Source organism: Triturus cristatus, chromosome 9 (assembly GCF_964204655.1).
Source record: "Triturus cristatus chromosome 9, aTriCri1.1, whole genome shotgun sequence".
Classification (NCBI taxonomy): domain Eukaryota; kingdom Metazoa; phylum Chordata; class Amphibia; order Caudata; family Salamandridae; genus Triturus; species Triturus cristatus.
In genome coordinates this window covers 1,140,073,125-1,140,094,294 of record NC_140592.1, presented here as the reverse complement: position 1 = coordinate 1,140,094,294, position 21,170 = coordinate 1,140,073,125, and the positions used below count along the sequence as shown (strand labels likewise).

Here is a 21,170-nt window from a genome sequence, read left to right as displayed (position 1 = left end):
AATGCTTCCTCCAATCACTTGCACTGTTGCATATGGAAAGTCAAAGCAGATGCTATTCTTAATATAAATTGTATAGTATCGATCAAAATGATTTATAATTTCATAATGTTTTTGACCTTGGCAATCTCTGCTTTTGCTTACAATTTGCATTTCTAAATTTGTCATAAGCTTTTTTGATTTAAGTGCAGTACAATACTACAATATAGCAGATCGCTTTGCTACGAATTGAAAAAATATTAGGCGATTCTGATTATTTACTCTCTTCAGATAAGTATTTCGAAATACAAATGTTTTTCTCATTATCTTGTAGTTCTCCTTTGTACTAGAGTATAAGGAGCTTATTAATTACCTGAGACTAAGCTGGACATCTCCATCACCCAGTGTAACCCACTGCTCTGCCTGGATCCTTCGTCACGAGTACCATCTACAGTACTTTGTTCTCTCGCTAGCACAGAAAGCGGTAAGCATTCACTTTAATATTTTTTTGCCACTCAAATGGCTATTTCATTTATGTATGACTTTTATAAAGGCTTAACTCTTACTTAGAGATGTCAATGGCGCTTTACATTTAACAAACTACGACACTGGATCCTCTGAAAATCGAAATCACAGGAGTACACAAGGTGATGCAGAAAATCTGAGTTCATGCTGCATGGTAAGAACAAGCAAGGGAAAGCTGGAAATAGGTAGTGGGCAATGAAATAAAAGTGGTATTAATATTCATCCATTGCAAGAGCTTGGAAGTGGAAATGGAACAGGGACTTCTGAAGTGAGTGGGAACTGTGGTTTGAAGTGTTTTTTCAAATGAAAATAGAACTTATTATATTGGCAACTCAGGACCCCTCCCCCTCAAAAGAGTTGTTTGAAGCAAACTAAGATCATGTGGGATTCCTTGGGGGGATGGAGTCCCTGTGACCTCCATCTCCTCCTTTTGAAAGTTCTCCCTCGGGCACACTGACTAAGTACCGCGTCTGTATGATTCACAGGCAGTGTTCCTCCTGACATTCTCTTATCCTCAGCGCCCACGTCTGTAGTATGTCTTAGGTGCTGAGGCACAGTGGTCCCTCCTTTGCAAGGTGCAGTTCCACAAACACCCTTGTGATGCAAAATGGGCACAGCTTCATCCATATTAAACAAGCATTGGCATAGCCAATAGGTCTCGCCTTTGGGACCTTATAAGTGTTTAGCTATGCAACAGTTAATGTTGTTGTGTGTAAGGATATGTGCTGCATAACTAAATACTTATAAGGTCCCAAAGGCGAGACCTATTGGCTATGCTAATTCTTGTTCTGTAATGCTGATGATACTGGCACTACATGTGTGCCAGAGCTATTTTGCGAGAGAGTTCCGTCAATTGCACTGGAGCATGCAAATGAGGGAATCACTTTGCCTTTGCATCCTGTTACAGACAAGAGAGCAGAGGCAAACAGGCCCTTATGAGGCCCACTGGTCATAAAACGTTGGTGAATTGTTACTGCTCTGCCTGAGGTCAGTCCTCTGGAGAGGGGTGGCTAGAGATCCCTCAGAAAACCCCTTGCAGGTGGGTGCAGCCACTCCCTGGACTCGCCTGCAGGGGAATCTACATTTCCTGACAAAAGTGCAGGCCACTGCTGCCTGCACTGTGGAAGACGGAGAGTCTTGTAAGCAGCCTATTATCTTTTACTAAATGCGCTGCCCTCGGGGCAGTTGAGAGTTCAGAGTTGCTCTGGGGAAGTGTATTCATGATAGGTGTGTGTGGCGCAGACAGGGACAGTGAGCTTATTATGCAATTGTGGCCCAGGATGGGGAACATTTAGAAGGTTTGTAAATATAGTGTGTGGATGCTTAATACATTTTGGTGGCCTCCTCCAAAACCAACCCCTAATCCACATGCATCTACACTGTTTTCAGAGGACCACTGAAGCACAACAGTTAAAAACCCAAAGATCCAAAACGGCTCATTTATACTGCCTTTGGAGAATTAAAATCAACCTCAGAGTTGTTTTAAACAACATTACTTCTGACTGGTTATGTACGACCGGTGCAGCTGCTTGCTTCCAGTGGTCACTGTGCCCTCTACATTCCTACTCACTCACCCTACCACTACTCTCTCAAAAGCGGTTTGTTCTTAACAGCCGGCAAGACATACGTCTGGGCCACATGCATGTTCAGCTTTGTAGTAAGAGGGAGGCAGGGAGTCAAAAGTCACTATAAAGAGGCAGAGAGACACTCAGGTGGGGCGAGGAAGAAGGATGAAAGCGGAATAGAGTGTGTAAGTGAACTGGGGATACAGCAAGTATGAGACGCTTGGATATGGAGAGGACAGGAGACCCAGAGCATTTGTGTTGGTACACACTAATGGTACATTTGCTCACTAGTGGAGTTTGCAGGGCAGCATCCCGTGCTGTAACTCAAGGAAGCGCACATCACAGTGGTGCTGCACCACCACCTAAATCACACCAATTTCATAGGATGGGCTTGGCACAACGGTGCCAACACATTGAAGAGACACCGACAAAGGAAAAAAAATTAACCCTTTCGGGTGCTGCAGCTCACATTTCTGGAAAGCTAAGTATCTCACATCAAATATTATGGCAGCCCCTGGCCCACAGGATAGATTATGCCAGTAAATCCCGTATATCCTTCGCTTTTTCATATGATGGGGCAACAGCAGTTGACACACCATTTCCTCATACAACAGATTCGCCGTGGGTAGAAAAAATGTAACCTTCCCTCCTGTAGTAGACCAGTACAGGTGCGGCAGCATTACAAGCTTTCCAGATCCCAGGACACAAACATTGGGCAGCAGCAATGCAAGCCTTGCTTTGGTACAAAGATGCATAACATAGCAGTAGCAAAGTAAGCTTTCCTCTCAAGTAAGGTAGCAAAGTGCAATCCCCAGGTCGTCGCAGAATAGATCGAATAGGGAGATCTGAACAAGGTTTTGTCACTAAAAGCACATGAACAGTGAAGGCATGAGTGACATCTAGGCTACAGGCAGATCTCTGGAGTGGGTGCTTGACTCGTTAAGAATATGCAGCGAATGAATATACGAGCTTTGACACCACTGCCATTTAAGTGATATTACACATCAGTATGGTGAAGAGGCTGCTGCTGTCACTCAGACCTGCTCTTTAGTCGATTCCTTGTTTTCCATACTGTGAAGAAGCCTTTACTTAGCAGGTCACAGTTACTCAGGCTGTAGGTAGGCAGCTCCGAATAACTACGGTCTAGACAGGCACAGAGTTGCCAACCACTTTAACAAGGTTTTGAATGCATGCGCACGAGGCGCTTTACAATCCCACCCTCTGTGTTTAAAAGGCTGAGGGTCACCACAGATTCGGATGTATCACTATTATTACCTGCAAGGGTACACGCAGCGCTCAATGAAACCATGCCAGACCAGTCTGAAATGCAGAAAGTCAACAATGTCAAAAGCTAAATCATTTTTAATGTACAGCAACAGTCTAACCAGCCTCACTTGCTTTACGAATTTTTATTTTTAATCAGCCGAAGACAAATATTCCTGGAAGGCCCAATGCACTGAGCTATTTTCATTTTCAATTTTATTTTCACTCCATACTGAAACGCAGGTGGGTGGAGGAGAGGGAATGACTGTCGGTATGAGCACCCATTTTTTTTATTCAAGCTCGGGTGCTGGGCTGTATCAGCGAATGTATTTTTGGAAAACTAGGGCAGATTAGTTACTGTACGAAGAGAAAAGGCAAACGAATCTCGTGATTCTGTTGGACTAGCAGCAAATTGCACGACAATTTCAAAGCAACGCACGTGTGCTGCTGAGCTGTTAGCATTTCTTAAACAAGCGGCCGCAAAAATGATCGCGATCAAACATCAAAGCGCCGCGAAAGTGAAAGTAATTGCGGTGAAGCGGGGTGCGCGCGCCCGCGCACATGCACTGTAGCTCTAGGCTGGCCTGGTAGCACTTTTTGGAGCCCTCTCAAAAAGTCTCGCCAGACCAGCGCATGCGCTGGGTCAGGCGAGACCTAAAAAGGGACTGCACAAGCCTCTGTGCCCCCTTGGGGACATAAGTAGTGGGTGTACAAGCCCACTACGCCCCCACAGAGCACGGTTTGTAATACGGCCCTAGGTACTTTATTGTGGCAAAAGAACTGAGGTTTTCAGGGGGATTTTTTAATCTTTACAACCTGAATAGGTTTGTCTTGTTGGTGTTATTTTACAAAGGCACTGGATAACATCTTCCGACCTCCGGGATGGGTATTTACTTGTACCAATCAAGAATTGTCTGTTTTTAAGGTGAATGATCATGGAACATCACTATCATTACAGATGTCTATCCTTCATCGTAAGCTCCACTTCCAAGGTTCTCACAGTTGTAGTAGCGGCACATTTCCAACTTCAGGGACTCCACCTGTATTGTAAGTTAGATAACCACTGCCTGCCAGAGGAATCTTTACCTTAGTTGCAACACTGTCTACACTATGTAGCTCACACTGAGTGTGCAAACCAATAGCCTATTTGCCCCAGTGCCTCATTGGTTGTGTGGTGTAGGTGCAGGCCAAAGATGTTCCCTTTTATGACCCTTTGCAAATGAGGGGGGACCACTTTGAGATCCCACGGATGCAGACCGTCTGCCTACATGATCAGTATTACAAAAGTCCTGTGTATCTGTAATACCAAACTGCCCTGTGGATGCAAAAAATAGACGCAATCACCCTTGCGCCCTAGGGCACTTATGTAATAAGGACACAGGTTTGACTTTTTTCAGAAGGAGCTCACACCCAAACCAGTACTGTAAATCCATTGATAGATATATGAGTAAACCCTTATGTAGACACTGAAAATATGATAGACGGGAGCAGTGACGGCCAGCGGCAATCAAAACAGGTGAAGCAACTGGCGGATATTAACCCACTGATGGGCACTAATAAAAACCAGCAGTGCCTTTAAACTCTAAGCCAAAGCGCTCTATAGTGGTCCGTTTTAAACAGTGTTTATAACGGGCCACGGTTGAGAACTCTGGAGTTGAGACTGAAGGCCCTGTGCGTTTATAGCAAAAGTAAAGAAATAGAAACAAGCATCTATTTCTTTACAAAGAAAAAAGCTGGGGGGAAAAATGCTACCGCCGGCCACAGCCTGCAGTGCAAGCGCGCGCCCGTGCACATGCACTGCATGCTGTAGCCGGCGGTAGAATTTTTTGAAGCCCTCCTTACTTAAGGTCTCCGCCAGACCAGCGCAAGCGCTGGGTCAGGCTCGACCTAAAAATAGCAAGCGTATTAGGCTGCACTTAAAAGAAGCAGCAAACTTGTGATCGTAGCATCCTGATAGAATATACAAGGTAGCATGCAAATAGTGGTTCGAGATTCTGCAAATGCTGGAGAGGATGCTGTTTTTAGTTCTTTAAACTAGAGGGCATGTTTGACAAGGGCTGAATTATGTATTAATTTTCTCAGGTTTTTGGGGTACATTTGTGCCACAGATTGACATAAATTGGTAAGGCACTGGGGTGGTTTTAGGGCCTGTTTTAGAGATATGTGCAGCCTGCAGAAGTGCATGTTAGCAAACCAAAGTAGAATTTCATCTTTTGATGGTTCATAAAATGAGTGCAGTTTATTCCACTATTACTACCAACTATCATTTTGACAAGTTGCGGTATGTGATAAATACATTGTCAATGTTATTTTCAGTTTTTTATTAAAACAAGCCAGTGAGTTCCTGTAAATGATTATACTCAACAGACCTGGTAATATGGCTTTGCTGATCCCAGTTTTTGATTTTAACAATGATTTTGCTAGTTCTGTGTTGTAGTTTGCAAAAAAATTTGCTTTACTAAATTACATATTTTATTTTATTTTCATTCTTTTCACCCCTAGGCAGTCGCGTGCCCGGAGCACTTCCAGCATGCCTCTCTGTATCACAGTGCTGCCATGATGTTGCTAGGCCGCCTGCTGCCGGGTAGTGAGCACCTTGCTCACGAGCTCCTGTTGAGCTTCATCTTTAATCCTGAGTTCTTCCCGTAAGACTGTTGCTACTCCTGTTCTTTTTATTATAATAATAATGACCTGTGTTTATTTTGCTCTTCATACCGCTTTTATACCACTTGTAAGCACTCTAAATGATAGATTTTACTAAAACTCAAGTAAATGATTCTCAATTTACTGATCTCGATGGCTAGATGTTAGATTCGGTAACAGTAGTTACCAGCAGTTGATGTTAGCTTTACTTTCAGATTAGTTTGGCATATGATGAACGAGTTCTCAAATTTTGTAATTAGCATCACTCTGTCGGGAGGTAAAGATCCTCTGATTCCACCTGCTTCGCTCATTTTACAAATTTGAATCAGCGGAGCACCTGAAATAAAAAATAAAAAAAAATTACCAAACATCATTATAGAGCTGCCATTTTGGAACGTGGTGGAAGGGTTGCTCTGAGGGGTTATTTTCTCTCTCTATAAGACTACTTGATCCTCAAAACCTATGTTTTGACACCGAAATGAAGTATATAAGTCTCATGGTTCATCACTGCAATACATCTGCCATTTTTTTAAATGTCGTCCAGAAAAATTCGGCCCGGATTAGCAATGTCTACCCAAGTTAAATTCATTCTCTGATGATACAAATATACAAATCAAAAATGAAAATCTCCGGTCAGCAATTTTTTTGGTAACAGAGGTATATCAATGGCCCGGGACTATAATCATAATTATGAGATCCTCCAGCAACACGTGAATCAGTTTACTTTGACTCAGATATTTTGACTTTTGAAAACAGTCGAAATTTGAATGTTGAAAGGCTTAGGGAAAAATTTGCAATTACTGGGGGATTCTTATCCTGAATTCCAATTTCCCCCCAGTAATTCTTTAGTGGACTCTTGTCATTCAACTTGTAATGAATTGTATTCTATCTACCTCCAGGGTTACCACTACACCCAGTATCTGTAATGCTGGGGTGGGGAAAGTTAGAGCCATTTACCATGCCTCTCATAATAAGAAAAACTGACTTCTCCAACATTTGATCTTTCATAGATTCACATGCTTGGATTATTCCCTATCGTCAGGCTGGAAACCTCATTAAACAATATTAGCATAGCAATGTACCTTTATAGTTAACGCTGAAAAATACAAACACTTTTGCATCCCATCTACCTTGTTATAAATGACCCTAACTCCAGTCAATCACAGACACAGGCCCTCGATGCCTCCCTGCTAGAGTCTTTCGACTGCCAGATTTTCCCACTCATGTTCATTTGAGGAATGCTCAATGGATGTCTGTATTTCAGGAAGGAAATCAAAGATCTGAATTATACAAAGCTATTTAAACGCTTCAGAAATGCTTGGCAGACAGCTATGAAAGGAACTCTCTCTTTTAAAAGTCTGAAAAACTTGTGGAAAGAGAACACCAGCTGCCTCTACTGTCTCCACCCAAGTCTTGTTCCTTCTGAATGTGACATTTGCAAGACTTTTTTTGCAAAAGACTAAATGATAGAGAGAGAAGAATGGCATATGTGATTTTTGATGAAACGTCTGAGGACTTTACCTTGGGGGCCCATGGTGAGCTATCAAAATCTACTCAAAAGAATACAAAGACTGTCTTCCAAGCTAGCGAGTAGACCCCCTGACCCTGCCTCTTGGGGTCCGACATCTAGTCAGCTGCTATTTGACATTCCTAAGAAAGACTCTTGGTAAGGAAAATGCCTCTCTGAAAAATCTAAAAGAACATTACCTTGGGAATGTGAATATAACATTTTTAAAACTTCTAAGACCTTCTCACACACAGCGCAGAATACAAGGAAATCTTTGCCATCCCTTCATATGGAGGGTACCATTCAACCCTAATCAAAGGCTGCTGTACCGTTAATGAAGCAAGAACCACAACCAAAGTCAAGATAGCCATCAACAACTTCAAATACATCCTCAATGAGATGTCAATGAGCATATCATCACCCACCATTGATGAGACACTCGTCATCGACAAAACCCTCTTCGTCAACGGGATGTTCATTGTTGACAAGACTTTTGTTGTTCTAAAAGCAGCCACTGTCGACAAAATGATCATCATCTAATCCAAAACAGTCTACGAAATTCCCAACATCATCCACTTGTACATCTACCACATAATCATTTTCCGTGATAATGCCAGTGTTATCTTTTGGTTTTCTCAGCATCAGCAATCTTGCCTCTACCTAAAGTCTTACCATTGCGGTCATTAATTGTATCCCCTATTTCTTTGCGACCCCAAAAAGATAGAAAATTATGCTTCATCTGGGCAGGAGTGTGAAGACAAAGACCAGGGTTAGATGAGACCGAGGTGTTTTTCAGTAAAAGAAGAATGTCATTGTGACAAGTGAGAAGTTACAAACCCAATGTATTTAAACATTCAATATGTAGAGTATGAGGAGGATAGAAAAATGAATATGGTCATCAGGACAAACCTTTTTTTTTATAAGCAATTGAATTGTTTTTGACAAAGAGAAGCTGGCATAAGAAAACCACAAAGAAAAACAACCAAGGAAAAAACAATCCCAACCCCTTCCCCTTCCCCAACCCCCTCCCCCATCCTACACGTCAGGAACAGAAGCATCTGTTGACCCAACAATAGCAACAAGAACCAAACTAAAACGGATTGGGTTGCGTGGAGGACCCCTCCATTGAGACGGATATGTAATGTCCCGGCAGTAAGACAACAAGTTAGAGCAACAGAACTGCCGTGGGCCCCCGTCTACGCGGAGGCAGAGGGCACATCTCTGGGGAGGCCGCACACAAGGCGATGTCCGCAGGAGCTTCAGAGATTTGGGCTACGGGATAGGTCAGAGTCTGCTGCCGGTAGGTCCCACTGAGCAGGCGACGGAGGATCATTGGATGGGGCCAGCTGAGTCATGCCGGAGGCGGGGAGGAGAGTCCGAGTGACTAGAGTAGTCGTGGAGTCCTCGAACAGCCAGGCTCGAAGATCTAAGTGTCTCTGAGTGGGACAGGCGCCTCCTGTGGGATTGTGTGCGCCTCCGGCGCTGTCGCTGAGGCGAGCGCGGTCTCAAAAACTGAGAACCCTGTGGTGCGGGAGACACGTTGCACCGCTGTCTGAGGGGGCGCTCCTCCATCAGCAAGGTCCAGGCCGCTTGGGGTGAGTAAAAAAAAGGGTTTTTCTCTGAAAAATGATGCGGAGGCGAGCCGGTAATTGGAGCTGGTATTGCAAACCCAGATTCTGCAGTTTCTTCTTGACTTCTATATAGGAGCGGTGTTGTTCCTGCACCTCCTTAGTGTAGTCAGGGAATACCATGATGGTGTGGTTCTGTAACTTGAGAGGCCCCTGAGAGCGTGCCTTGTGCAAGATGGCATCCCGGTCCTTGAAATTGAGGATTTTCAGTATGATGGGGAGAGGCGGGGTCCCGGGCGGTCGTTTTGGTGCAAGTGACCGATGGGCTCTCTCCACCACAAACCACGCAGAGAGGGTGTCCTTAGCCATCCATGATGTGAACCAGGATTCGATGAAGGTGGATACCTGATTTGTCTCGACCCCTTCGGGGAACCCCACCAGGTGGAGGTTATTGCGACGTGCTCTGTTTTACACATCCTCTGCTCGCAGGTGTAGCTCCTTGGTGTGTGAGCGGAGATTGGCTACTCGTGAATATCGTCTTCTGCGGTAGTGATGCGAGATTCAGCCTCCGTAATACGGGCGGTTGCGTTGCGGAGGTCTTGACGAAGAAGGGACACATCTACCCTAACTTCCCCAATTTGCCCCTCCACCGAAGCCTGTGATGCGCTGATCGCTTGTAGGATGGCCGCTAAGTCGTTGCCTGGGAGGGGGGGGGGGGGGTCATCTGCGTGGCCAGATGGGTCATGGTCGAAGGTAGTGAATCGATCCATTTTTGTTTGTGTGGGGACGGTCGCAGATTTGGAGGTCCGGTCTCTCCCCATGGTTGACGCCAGAACTCACCCCAACGAGAGAAGGGAGGACACAAGGCCTCAGCAGCCCAGGGTGTTCAGGCCCTCCAAGCAATGTTGCGTGACTCCCTCAAAGCCGTTGGCTACAAACAAGGGTGAGAGGATGGTGAGGGAGATAACGCAGCATGTGGGGGGAGATGCATCAGGGAGGTAATGACAGAAGGGGGGGGGGCCGGGAACCCCTGCTGCTCGAACGGTGCCACCGATTCCGCCCCTTCGCGGCGTCTCTGCGACTCTCCTCTACCAGTTCCCGGGCCAGATTGACATAGAACGGTAAAGGGCTTGTCCGCTGTTAGAGAGTCCAAGAAGGGCGGATTAGTCAATCTAAGGACTGTGGCTAAAAGGGACCAGCCTGCACGCCCCCGCTCGAAGTTATAGTCGGGAGAGGGAAACTGGGTCGTTCCGCCTCCCCCAAGCCAGGACCGGCGCTCAGGAACCGGGCCTCCCCGGGTGTCAACTCCAATGGTGCAGCCCACACGGGATCCGGGACCGGATCGCCCCGGAGGATCGCAGGGGCGTGAGGGGGCCTGCCCCCCGCCGCATCACCCAGTCAACAGGGCCCTCAATCCACCCGGCCTCAGGACACCTCCAACGCGGGGGCCGAGGAAGCATAGGCAGGAGTCAGGAGACGGGGTGCCCGCTGCCCGAATTAAGCAGCCGATCGGGCCCTCACCGCCCCACCGTATCAGCCAAGCCCCAGATATGGCAGGACGCCACTGCGGTCAGAGAGGCCCCATGCCCCACCGCTCCGGAAAGGGGAGGGGGGTGGGAAGCCAGAACTAAGACCTCCCGCACCACTGCCCGGCGTGACAGCTGAGCACCGGCCCCGGACCCCACTCACCAAGTGTCACCATCCTCCAGCAGGTTAGGCCGGCTGCAACCGCAGCAGTCAATCCGGTGCTCCGTCTACAGGGTGAAAGTCTCTCCATTCCGCTCAGGGAGGCTGTGCCCTTGGCAGTTACCACAAGGTGAAAGATGGGCTTTCCAGGGGCCCGGCCACAGTCCACAGTGCCCCAAGGCGCTAGTGCCGCTGTCTGCTGAGGTCCCCGAAGCCTTGCAAAGTCTGGTTTAGTCCGCTCAGATCATGGACCGCTGGCACTGGCGGCCGCCATTTTAGCAGCCAGAAACCAAGGACGTCCGGGTGCAGAGCGGGTGAGCGGCCGGCCTGGGCAGCACCCCCAAGGGCCAGCAATCCGCAGCACGGGGTCCCCGGCTGGGGAGGAGCCACCCCGTCTCCGAGGGCCTTACCGGTAGGTTTGCCGGACACAGCCACGGCTCCCGAGGGAGACTGCCTGGTCCGGAGCCAGAAGTGGGTCCCATGCGTTCGAAATCAATAGACTCGGGACACCAGTGTGGCGATTCCCCTCCGGGGACCCACGATTTATCAGCAGAGGGTACAAAGGACAGCCGCGGGCATTAGGATTGAAGCAGATGTCGGAGGGGTCGGAGCACTCTTAGAGTGCGACCACCATCTTGACGCTTCAGGCCACGCCCCCCCAGAACAAACCTTCTTATGAGTCACCTGGGCTAAAAAGTCTTATATTCACCACAGTTACCAGTAGTGCAAATACCACTGCATAGGCTATATTCCTTACATTTACCTATTTCTGAGATTGAAAAAAATGTGTTTTCTATTCGATTTTAAAGAGAAGTAAAAAAGGAATGCAAAGTCCATACCCATATTGTCTGCATTTAGGAAGATGCCCAGCAGGCGATAATGAATCGGGCTATAACTTCCTTCAGTTTGTCCTGAATAGAGAAGAAGTAAGAAAAAAACCTCTTTAGTGCCTGGTTGCATTCTGGATCAAGCTGAAACTGAATCAGTAGTATCTGCAGTGGTCCAACAGAGATCCCATAATCCTTCTATGCCGTGCACAGCTCAGATGAACGAAAAGGAAAGAAAGTGGGGCTCCTTGGAAAGCATGTCAATGCTTTACCGGCAGACGCAGTAAATATCACAATGCTTCAGCCATGGTGGCTAGATTTGATTGGCAAGTATGGAATCATCGAGGTCCTCTAATTGATAGTTTACCTGAAAATAATGAAAGTCAGAAAACAAATGCTATTATTTAGTAATGGAGAACAAGCGTCGTCGTCTTGACAGATCTGGCTATTGACGCGTGTAAGTGTGCATTTATTCAGACACAACTGCAATGTGATGTTATTGTTGGCTGAGGAGCACCTCTTACAGATCTGATGTCAAAGATAATGGATATGCTGGTTGACCAGAATAATGTTTTTGCCAGGAAGTTTGACGGTTCACTTCAGTTAGTTAAGACAGCCAAGCCTCCTAGTGTTCTCCAAGTTAAACAGTCTTTACACTTCTACAAGTGCAGGAATCGAAGACTATTTACAACAGGGAAACACTGTCACCCGTACAAGCAATATGTAACTATGGCCACCAAACCAGGCCACAGAAACAGCATAATCAGCAAGGCAAGTCGTTACAGCGAAGAAAAGAAAATCAGGCATCAAGTAAGACTACATATGCGGAAGAACTGACTCAATAAGGTCAATATCTGCGCATGTCAAGCTGCTCGTTGGTCGAAGAATGTCTCATTACTTAAGAAACTGGCAGATAATCACTTCGGACAAATGGGTTTTGGACATAGTCAAATTCAGTTATACACTGGAGTTTGTGTTATTCCTTTTTTTGGAAATAAATGTGGGGGTTTCTACAAACACCTAAAAGAATTGCTTCAGGAGATTTCCAAATTACTGAAGAAAGGGGATATAGAGCAGGTTCCAGCTTCACAGAAGAAGATAGGATTCTATTCAAGGCTTTTTTATTGAAGCAATCCGGAGGATGGTGGCCTCTCTTAGACCTCAGAAAAATAAATAAATTTATAAAGAAACAAAGTGTTCGAGGCATATGAGCTGTAGATCGTAAACTTGTGCATAGATCGCCATCTGGTGTTGGACTCGGATGTTTGCACTTTGTTTCTGTCTTGGAAGAAGTCTTTGTAGTCACGAGGTAGGTAACTCTTCCTTAGGACGATAGTGCGCATGGGCATCGACTCCATCTCCAGATTGGTTTTTTTCCGCCATCGGGTTTGGATGTGACTTGCTGCGCTCCGGGTCGATATCGGTTTCGAATCTCCCTTCGACACGCAATCCCTCTCCACTCGACGGTATTGCCTCAATTGCGTTTTCCTTTCGACGCGCATCTTTAAAACAAACTTCTCGACCTTGATCTTTGACACGGGCCGCTGGGCCTATCTGCGCCGACCACTCCTGCAGTCAATGGAAAGGACTCCTTTCAAAAAATGCCCTGGGTGTGTTGCTAAGTTCCCACACACAGACTTGCACGAGGTTTGTAATATCTGCCTTTCCCCGGAGCACGAAGACAAGAACTGCAAGGCCTGTGCATCGTTCAGGTCAAAGGAAACCGTCTGTGATCGTCGGGCTCGACGCCACGAAATGTCTTGCGGAAGCAGCTCGATTCCGGACATCTTCGGAGCAGATCCCAATGTCCAGCCGGAGCAACCAGGTGATAAAAAAGACATCTTCGTCTCAGAAGCAGACGACTCCGACATCGAGGAGGAGACAGTCACCCCGGCGCAGCGGTCCATGAGTACCGAAACCCCTCCCCCAAAAACCAAACCTAAGGCTCCAGTAACACCCTTGCCCTCGGGCTCGGGTCGACACCGGCAACATGTCACATATGCCCCACCCTCGGGCCTGGCTATGAAACTAAAAAAGATAAGCCTTCTGGCTCGGGCTCGAGCCAACCCCATTCCGGTGCCAAAATGTCATCTTCGGCAGAGAAGCACCAGACCAAAGATGTGCCATGCCCTTCTTTGTCGACGCCAAAAGCAGCCTCAACGCCCAAGCCCTCGGCGTCGAAACATACCAAGGACAAACATTCGGATCCGAAAAAATCTTCGGAGACGAAAACGGCTTCGGAACCCAAAAAATCGTTGGAGCCGACAAAAGTCTCGGAGCCACAAACTCCTAAAACAAAACCTAAAGAGTCCAAGACCCCACAGAAAGCCTCCAAGAGACTCGGTCCAAAGAACATTTTGACCCAAAATCTTCGTCACTGAAAAAAGACATTTTACCCACGCAGCCTGCACCTGATTTTTTGGATCCAAAAGAAAAATCTTTCTGTTGACCCAGAGACTGGCAAAGTCGTCGCCAAGCCTCCAAAAAAGAGGAAACTGGACACTTCAGGGGAATCTGAAATACCCTTGAAAAGAAAGGAGATGCGTACTAACACCTCCCCACCTCCTTCTCCTCCAGCTGTACCAAATCTTCTAATTTCCCCACCACACTCCCCACAGCATATTTTTTCACCTCAAACATCAGATACTGAGGATGATCATACCGATGGGGATGGGAATATAGATCCACATGGGGATGATGATGCACATACCATCCCACACGACGTAGACCCTTGGGATGACTACAACACAGATCCCGACCCACATAATGACCCGGACCTCTATCCATCTAGGCCGCCAGCACCACATGACAATATTGGGTTTGCGCAACTTATCAATAGGGCTGCCCAATACCACGGGATTCAGTTACATTCTGATCCCTTAGAGGAAGATTTTTTACTTGAAACCTTTGCACCGTCGCAAAAGCCCACGCACACCCTGCCAATGTTAAAAGGCATGCTCAAACATGCCCCAGACGTTTTTAAGGACCCTGTCAGAGCCTTGATTCTAAACACCAGGATAGATAAAAAGTATAAGGCAGCTCCCAATGACCCAATTTACATTAAAGGCCAGGTCCCTTTTGATTCTCTTGTGGTGTCTAATGCTCGCAAGAGGGCAAACTGACAGAGTACAGACACCCCCCCTCCGGATAAGGAGTCCAAACTAATAGACACATCTGGTAAACGTATTGCGTCACAGGCTGCAAATCGTTAGCGGATCACCAATGCCCAAGCTTTATTGGCCAGGTACGACAGGGCTCACTATGACGAGCTTGAAAAGCTCATGCAACACCTTCCTGACCAGTACAAACAACGACCTTATACAAGAGGGAAAATTGATCACAAACACCTCAATTAAATGTGCGCCTGACGCGGCTGATACCACATCTCGTGCCATTAACAGTAGCGTTTTTTTGTGCAGGCACGCTTTGCTCCGAGTCTCCGGATTCAAACAGGAGGTACAATCTGCTATTCTAAATCAGCCCTTTGATCAAGAGCATCTTTTCGGACCCTCAGATGACACATCTTTAAAAAAGATTAAAAAATATACAGACACTGCTAGGTCCATGGGGGCCTTAAAATTCCCTTCCCCTAGAGGTTCTTTTCGCCGCTCCTTCTACAGAGCTGGCTCCAAAACCATTTGCTCAGAACATCCCTCTTCTTCATATAAGAGCCCCACTCAAACGTCCTCCAAAGGATACTTTCGCGGAGGCTACAGAGGCAACAATGGTAAGGGAAGAGGTCGCAGGAACAATAACCGCAACTCCCCTACCACCAAACAGTGACTTCCCTGCACTTCCCCCGATCAGGCCACTCCTGTCAGGGGACGTCTCTCACAGTTCCTACCTGTCTGGAATTCAATCACAACAGACAAGTGGGTAAGACAAATTATCCAGTATGGTTACTGCCTGGAACTCACCTCTTCTCCCCCAAATATTCCTCTCAGACAACGTCCAATGTCCTTGCAACATCTAACACTCACCGGCTGGGGAGCTCATCTTCAAACCCATACCATTCAGGGCATATGGACCCCTCAACAAAAAAAAAAAAAATCACATAAATTACCTGGAATTGTTGTCAATCTTCCTAGCGTTGAAATCTTTTCAACTCTACCTCGTAAACAAAGCTGTCCTAGTCTGTACAGACAACATGACAGCAACGTATTACATACAAAAACAGGTGGGGGACACTCTCGGCAGCTTTCACACCTAGCTCAAAGCATATGGAGATGGGCCATTCCTCAAAACATATATCTCCCTGCAGAACACCTCCCAGGAGTACACAATCAAATTGCAGATCTACTCAGTCGCCAAACACAGCAAATCCACAACTGGGAACTTCATCCTCAAGTTCTGCTTCCATTCTTTCAAATGTGGGGCCACCCAGAAATAGGCCTGTTCGTCACAGAACAAAACGCAAAATGCCCAAGCTTCGCATCCAGGTATCCACACCCATTGTCCAAAGGCAATGTACTATGGATGAACTGGTCAGGCAAATTTGCTTACGCTTTTCTGCCTTTCCCGCTCATTCTGCTAGTGGTTTGGAAACTCAAACAGCATTCCCTCACAATGATCTTGATTGCTCCAATATGGGCGCAGCAGCCATGGTTCACAACCCTCTTGGAACTATCAGTAGTTCCTCATCAAAAGCTACGCCTCTCACCCAAGCTTCTCACTCAGAACCATGGAGAGATAAGGCATCCAGATCCAAGTCAACTCAACCTTGCGATCTGCCACCTGAAATCTTACAGTTTGGCTACCTTAATGTCCCGAAGAGTGTGCCTTTTTAGGAGAAGAGCGAGCATAAAGAGTCAGATTTGATTCTTTAGAAAGCGCTCACTCACCAACCTAGTTGGTGACATGCTTCATCATCGGGCCCCACCAGGAAGGTCGAATACCTCCCCGGTGTGCTTCAACGCCAGAATTACTGCAGAGCTGGTTCATATTGTATGTTTTACAAGTGCAAGTGAATGTGAAGTGAGTTAAAAAGTGTCTGGGTTGTGTCCAAAAGTAATTTTATTCGTCAGCCAACCTGGCACGGTTAAAAGTAAAGTGAGCAGTATATATGCTGGATAGATGTCTCCGCTATGTCTCACTGTGAGTGGTCAACATGTTTCTGCCTGTATGTTGCGACTAGCTAGGCATTCTTCAGGACCAGTGTGTAGACCCCGGCGGTCTGAGCGTGCTAAGGCTCACCCTAACCAGGAGGTCATGTATGTGTAAAAAAATAGGAAAAAATGATCAAAACCTGCTGTTCCTGCGGGTACCTGATCCTTGTAGGGACCCAGCAGTTATCTGAAAGGAAGAACAGACACACAAAGACATACACAAATAAAAACGATCAATAATCATGTAGTCACAAGGCGTATGTTGTTCTAAAATTGCGCATGCACTCATGCTCTTCTCAACGTGCACTGCAACTATATCTCACGGGGCTATGGTGCGGTATGGTGAGATATGATTGTGCACATAGTTTTCACATTATGATTAGTGGTAGTGGTAGGTTCCACTCTTAATGTGATGGTACCGAATTTGTATAGCGCTATTTCACCTGCACGCCTACTCGGGCGTTAAGTGGTATGGGTGCATCAGTGTCACACACGCTAATGTGTCTTTCATGGGCTCGCCTGGTGCAGTGTGGCGAGTGGCTGAAAGCACGGTGTTATACCAGAATGGGTAAGAAGACTTTCTTACATGGGGAGTGTTCATTAATCACTCGATGGGTTTCGGGAGGGGGGTGATGGCTAGTAGGCACACCCTGTAGAAAAAAGGGAGAGGAACGCGGGAAGTCACATTAATGGTCCCACTCTTAGACAGGTTACTTATCTGTATTGTCGCATGGTTGCAGGATTCTACTCACGCCAGCAAAGCCAGGCACCCGCTCGGTACCTGTGCAATCCCTCTGAAACCGGACCCCGTCGATAGGAAAGCCTGTGTCCCCGGGTTCTTTATAAGGGCTGTAAAAGCTGCTCATCGGCTCATCGGAATCATATCGGCGTCCCGGAGGGGCGGGGGGGCTGCGTCATCGAGCCTACGTCATTCCGTATGCGGCTAATGGTCAGCCAATCAGAGCAAGGGATTCGGTTCATGTGGCACTAAGCATCACGCGTCGCACTAGAACGCTGACCTATATAGTCCCAATTGAGTTTTCTCAACAAAGTTTTATTGGCAAACGAATTGCATTTTCGAACATCATGCATCACCCTTTAGCAATGCATTGTTGTGGGGAAATAGAGGGAGGTTAATATTTTTCCTGAATGGAAAAGGAAACTCTCAGAACAGGCGTGTGTTCTTGTATACATGGGTAAACATATTTACTCTCGTCATTGCAATGTTAAAATTCTTAAGTCATATCTATATTTCAAAAGGTCAGAGCGTGCTGGCAGTAGTACTGCGTGGCAGTGTTGCTCTGGCACAAATGCTTTTCTAAAGTCGCCCTGCGGTTGTGTGTAACTATTTAGCGTGTCACTGATGGTGCTTGAGGGAGCTGGCCGCAGGTGTGTTAATTGGTAAAATTACCAAGGGTGAAGTTAGTCAACCTGGGTGTGCCCATGTAGGGGATCTCATGAGTCTTTTTGGAAAACATGTAGAGTGGGAGTAGACTCCTACCTGGAGCATCTTGTGGTCATAGGTAGTCTGTCTGCGCACATGTGCTAAGTTTATTTTTCAAGGGCATATCTACGAGTCAGGGGTGACGTGTCACTATCTTCTTAATACAGTGCCCCATGGGATGGTGTCGTTGAGCTCATTTTTGTCTGTGCCCAGACGGTAGACCCACCTCTGTTCCTTCTCAAACAGGGACTGCTGGATGTTTCTGCCTGAGTTCACCTGTTCAATGACAGTCCCCATTCTTTCTTGGACTCTTGGTCGTGTGTCTACCCGAGAATCCCTTAGACTGCGGCCCTTTCTAAATGAAAAAAGGGGGTTTCCCAAGCTATGTTGTTGCTTGTAAGTATCCTCCAGTGTTTTGATTAATCTCTTTCTTGACTGGTGGTAGATGCAGTACAGTATGTAGTGACACAGGTAAGGGGGATTTCCTGCTTTTCTTTGGGATTGTCCTCCAGGAGTGCCTCCCTTGGTTGGTTCCGTGCTCTCTTGTAGCTTTTGTTCAGGATTCTTTCGGGGTACCCTCGACTTTTCAGTCTGATTAATTGATTAATAAACACTGGAGGATACTTACAAGCAATAACAGAGCTTGGGAAAAAAACCTTTTTTCATTTAGAAAGGGCCGCAGTGTAAGGGATTCTCTGGTACACACACGACCAAGAGTTCAAGAAACCTTGGATGCCCCCTCCGTTACTGCAGCCTAGGGCCTACCTAGAATAGTGGGCCACTATCCCTGTGCAAACTGTAGCGTCTGCCATTTGACTACTCACAAAAAGACCCTTGACCTAGAACCAGGCAAAACATGGTCACAACGCACCCACACGAACTGTAACTCCACAAACGTGGTATATCTGATCACGTGCCCTTGTGGCTTGCGTTATGTAGTGATAACCACATGGAAAATTAAGCAATGCGTGTGCGAACACTGAAGTAACATCAGATGTAGGAGGATCACAACCAAACTCAGTGAACACTACATACAACATAATCACACCACGAATGACTTGAAGGGGACTGTCATTGAACAGGTGAACTCAGGCAGAAACATCCAGCAGTCCCTGTTTGAGAAGGAACAGAGGTGGGTCTACCGTCTGGGCACAGACAAAAATGGGCTCAACGACACCATCCCATGGGGCACTGTATTAAGACGATAGTGACACCCCACCCCTGACTCGTAGATATGCCCTTGAAAAATAAACTTAGCACCTGTGCGCAGACAGACTACCTATGACCACAAGATGCTCCAGGTAGGAGTCTATTCCCGCTCTACATGTTTTCGCAAAAGACTCATGAGATCCCCTACATGGGCACACCCAGGTTGACTAACTTCACCCTTGGTAATTTTACCAATTAACACACCTGCGGCCAGCTCCCTCAAGCACCATCAGGGACACGCTAAATAGTTACACACAACCGCAGGGCGACTTCAGACAAGCATTTGTGCCAGAGCAACACTGCCACGCAGTACCACTGCCAGCGTGCTCTGACCTTTTGAAATATCGATATGACTTAAGAATTTTAACATTGCAATGACGAGAGTAAATATGTTTAACCATGCATACAAGAACACACGCCTGTTCTGAGAGTTTCCTTTTCCATTCACGAAAAATATTACCCTCCCTCTATTTCCCCACGACAATGCATTGCTAAAGGGTGATGCATGAGGTTCGAAAATGCAATTCGTTTGCCAATAAAACTTTGTTGAGAAAACTCAATTGGGACCATATAGGTCAGCGTTCTAGTGCGACGCGTGACGCTTAGTGCCACATGATCCTAATCCCTTGCTCTGATTGGCTGACCGTTAGCCACATACGGAATGACGTCGGTTCGCTGACGCAGCCCCTCCGCGACGCCGATACGATTCCGATGAGCCGATGATCAGCTTTTACAGCCCTTATAAAGAACCCGGGGACACGGGCTTTCCTATCGCCGGGGTCCGGTTTCAGAGGGATTGCACAGGTACCGAGCGGGTGCCTGGCTTTGCTGGCGTGAGTAGAATCCTGCAACCACACGACAATACAGATAAGTAACCTGTCTAAGAGTGGGACCATTAATGTGACTCTCTCCCTTTTCTCTACAGGGTGTGCCTACTAGCCATCACCCCCCTTCCGAGACCCATGGAGTGATTAATGAACACTCCCCATGTAAGAGAGTCTTCTTACCCGTTCTGGTATAACATTGTGCTTTCAGCCACTCGCCACACTGCACCAGGCGAGCCCATGAAAGACACGTTAGCGTGTGTGACACTGACGCACCCATACCACTTAACGCCCGAGTAGGCGTGCAGGTGAAATAGCGCTATACAAATTCGGTACCATCACATTAAGAGTGGGACCTACCACTACCACTAACCATAATGTGAAAACTATGTGCACAATCATATCTCACCATACCGCACCATAGCCCCGTGAGATATAGTTGCAGTGCACGTTGAGAAGAGCATGAGTGCATGAGCAATTTTAGAACAACATACGCCTTGTGACTATATGATTATTGATCATTTTTATTTGTGTATGTCTTTGTGTGTCTGTTCTTCCTTTCAGACAACTGCCGGGTCCCTACAAGGATCAGGTACCCGCAGGAACAGCAGGTTTAAATAATTTTTCCAGTTTTTTTCGGATACATGACCTCCTGGTTAGGGTGAGCCTTAGCGCGCTCACACCGCCGAGGTCTAAACATTGGTCCTGAAGAATGCCTAGCTAGTTGCAACATACATGCAGAAACATGTTGACCACTCACAGTGAGACATAGCTGAGACATCTATCCAGCATATATACCGCTCACTTTACTTTTAACCGTGCCAGGTTGGCCGACGAATAAAATTACTTTTGGACACAACCCAGACACTTTTTAACTCACTTCACATTCACTTGCACTTGTAAAACATACAATATCAACCAGCTCCGAAGTAATTCCGGCATTGAAGCACACCGGGGACGTATTCGACCTTCCTGGTGGGGCCCAATGATGAAGCATGTCACCAACTAGGTTGGTGAGTGAGGGCTTT

At 46.7% G+C, this 21,170-nt stretch overlaps 1 protein-coding gene across 1 annotated transcript in view; it reads left to right on the top strand.

Moving 5' to 3' along the window:
* Positions 1 to 21,170, top strand: part of RPAP1 (RNA polymerase II associated protein 1) — a 315,008-nt gene that overhangs the window by 274,969 nt on the left and 18,869 nt on the right. Inside the window, exons 20-21 of the mRNA XM_085627070.1 lie at positions 311 to 460; positions 5,832 to 5,974. Of these exons, the coding sequence (XP_085483196.1) occupies positions 311 to 460; positions 5,832 to 5,974 (293 nt within the window). The remainder of the gene's footprint in view (positions 1 to 310; positions 461 to 5,831; positions 5,975 to 21,170) is intronic.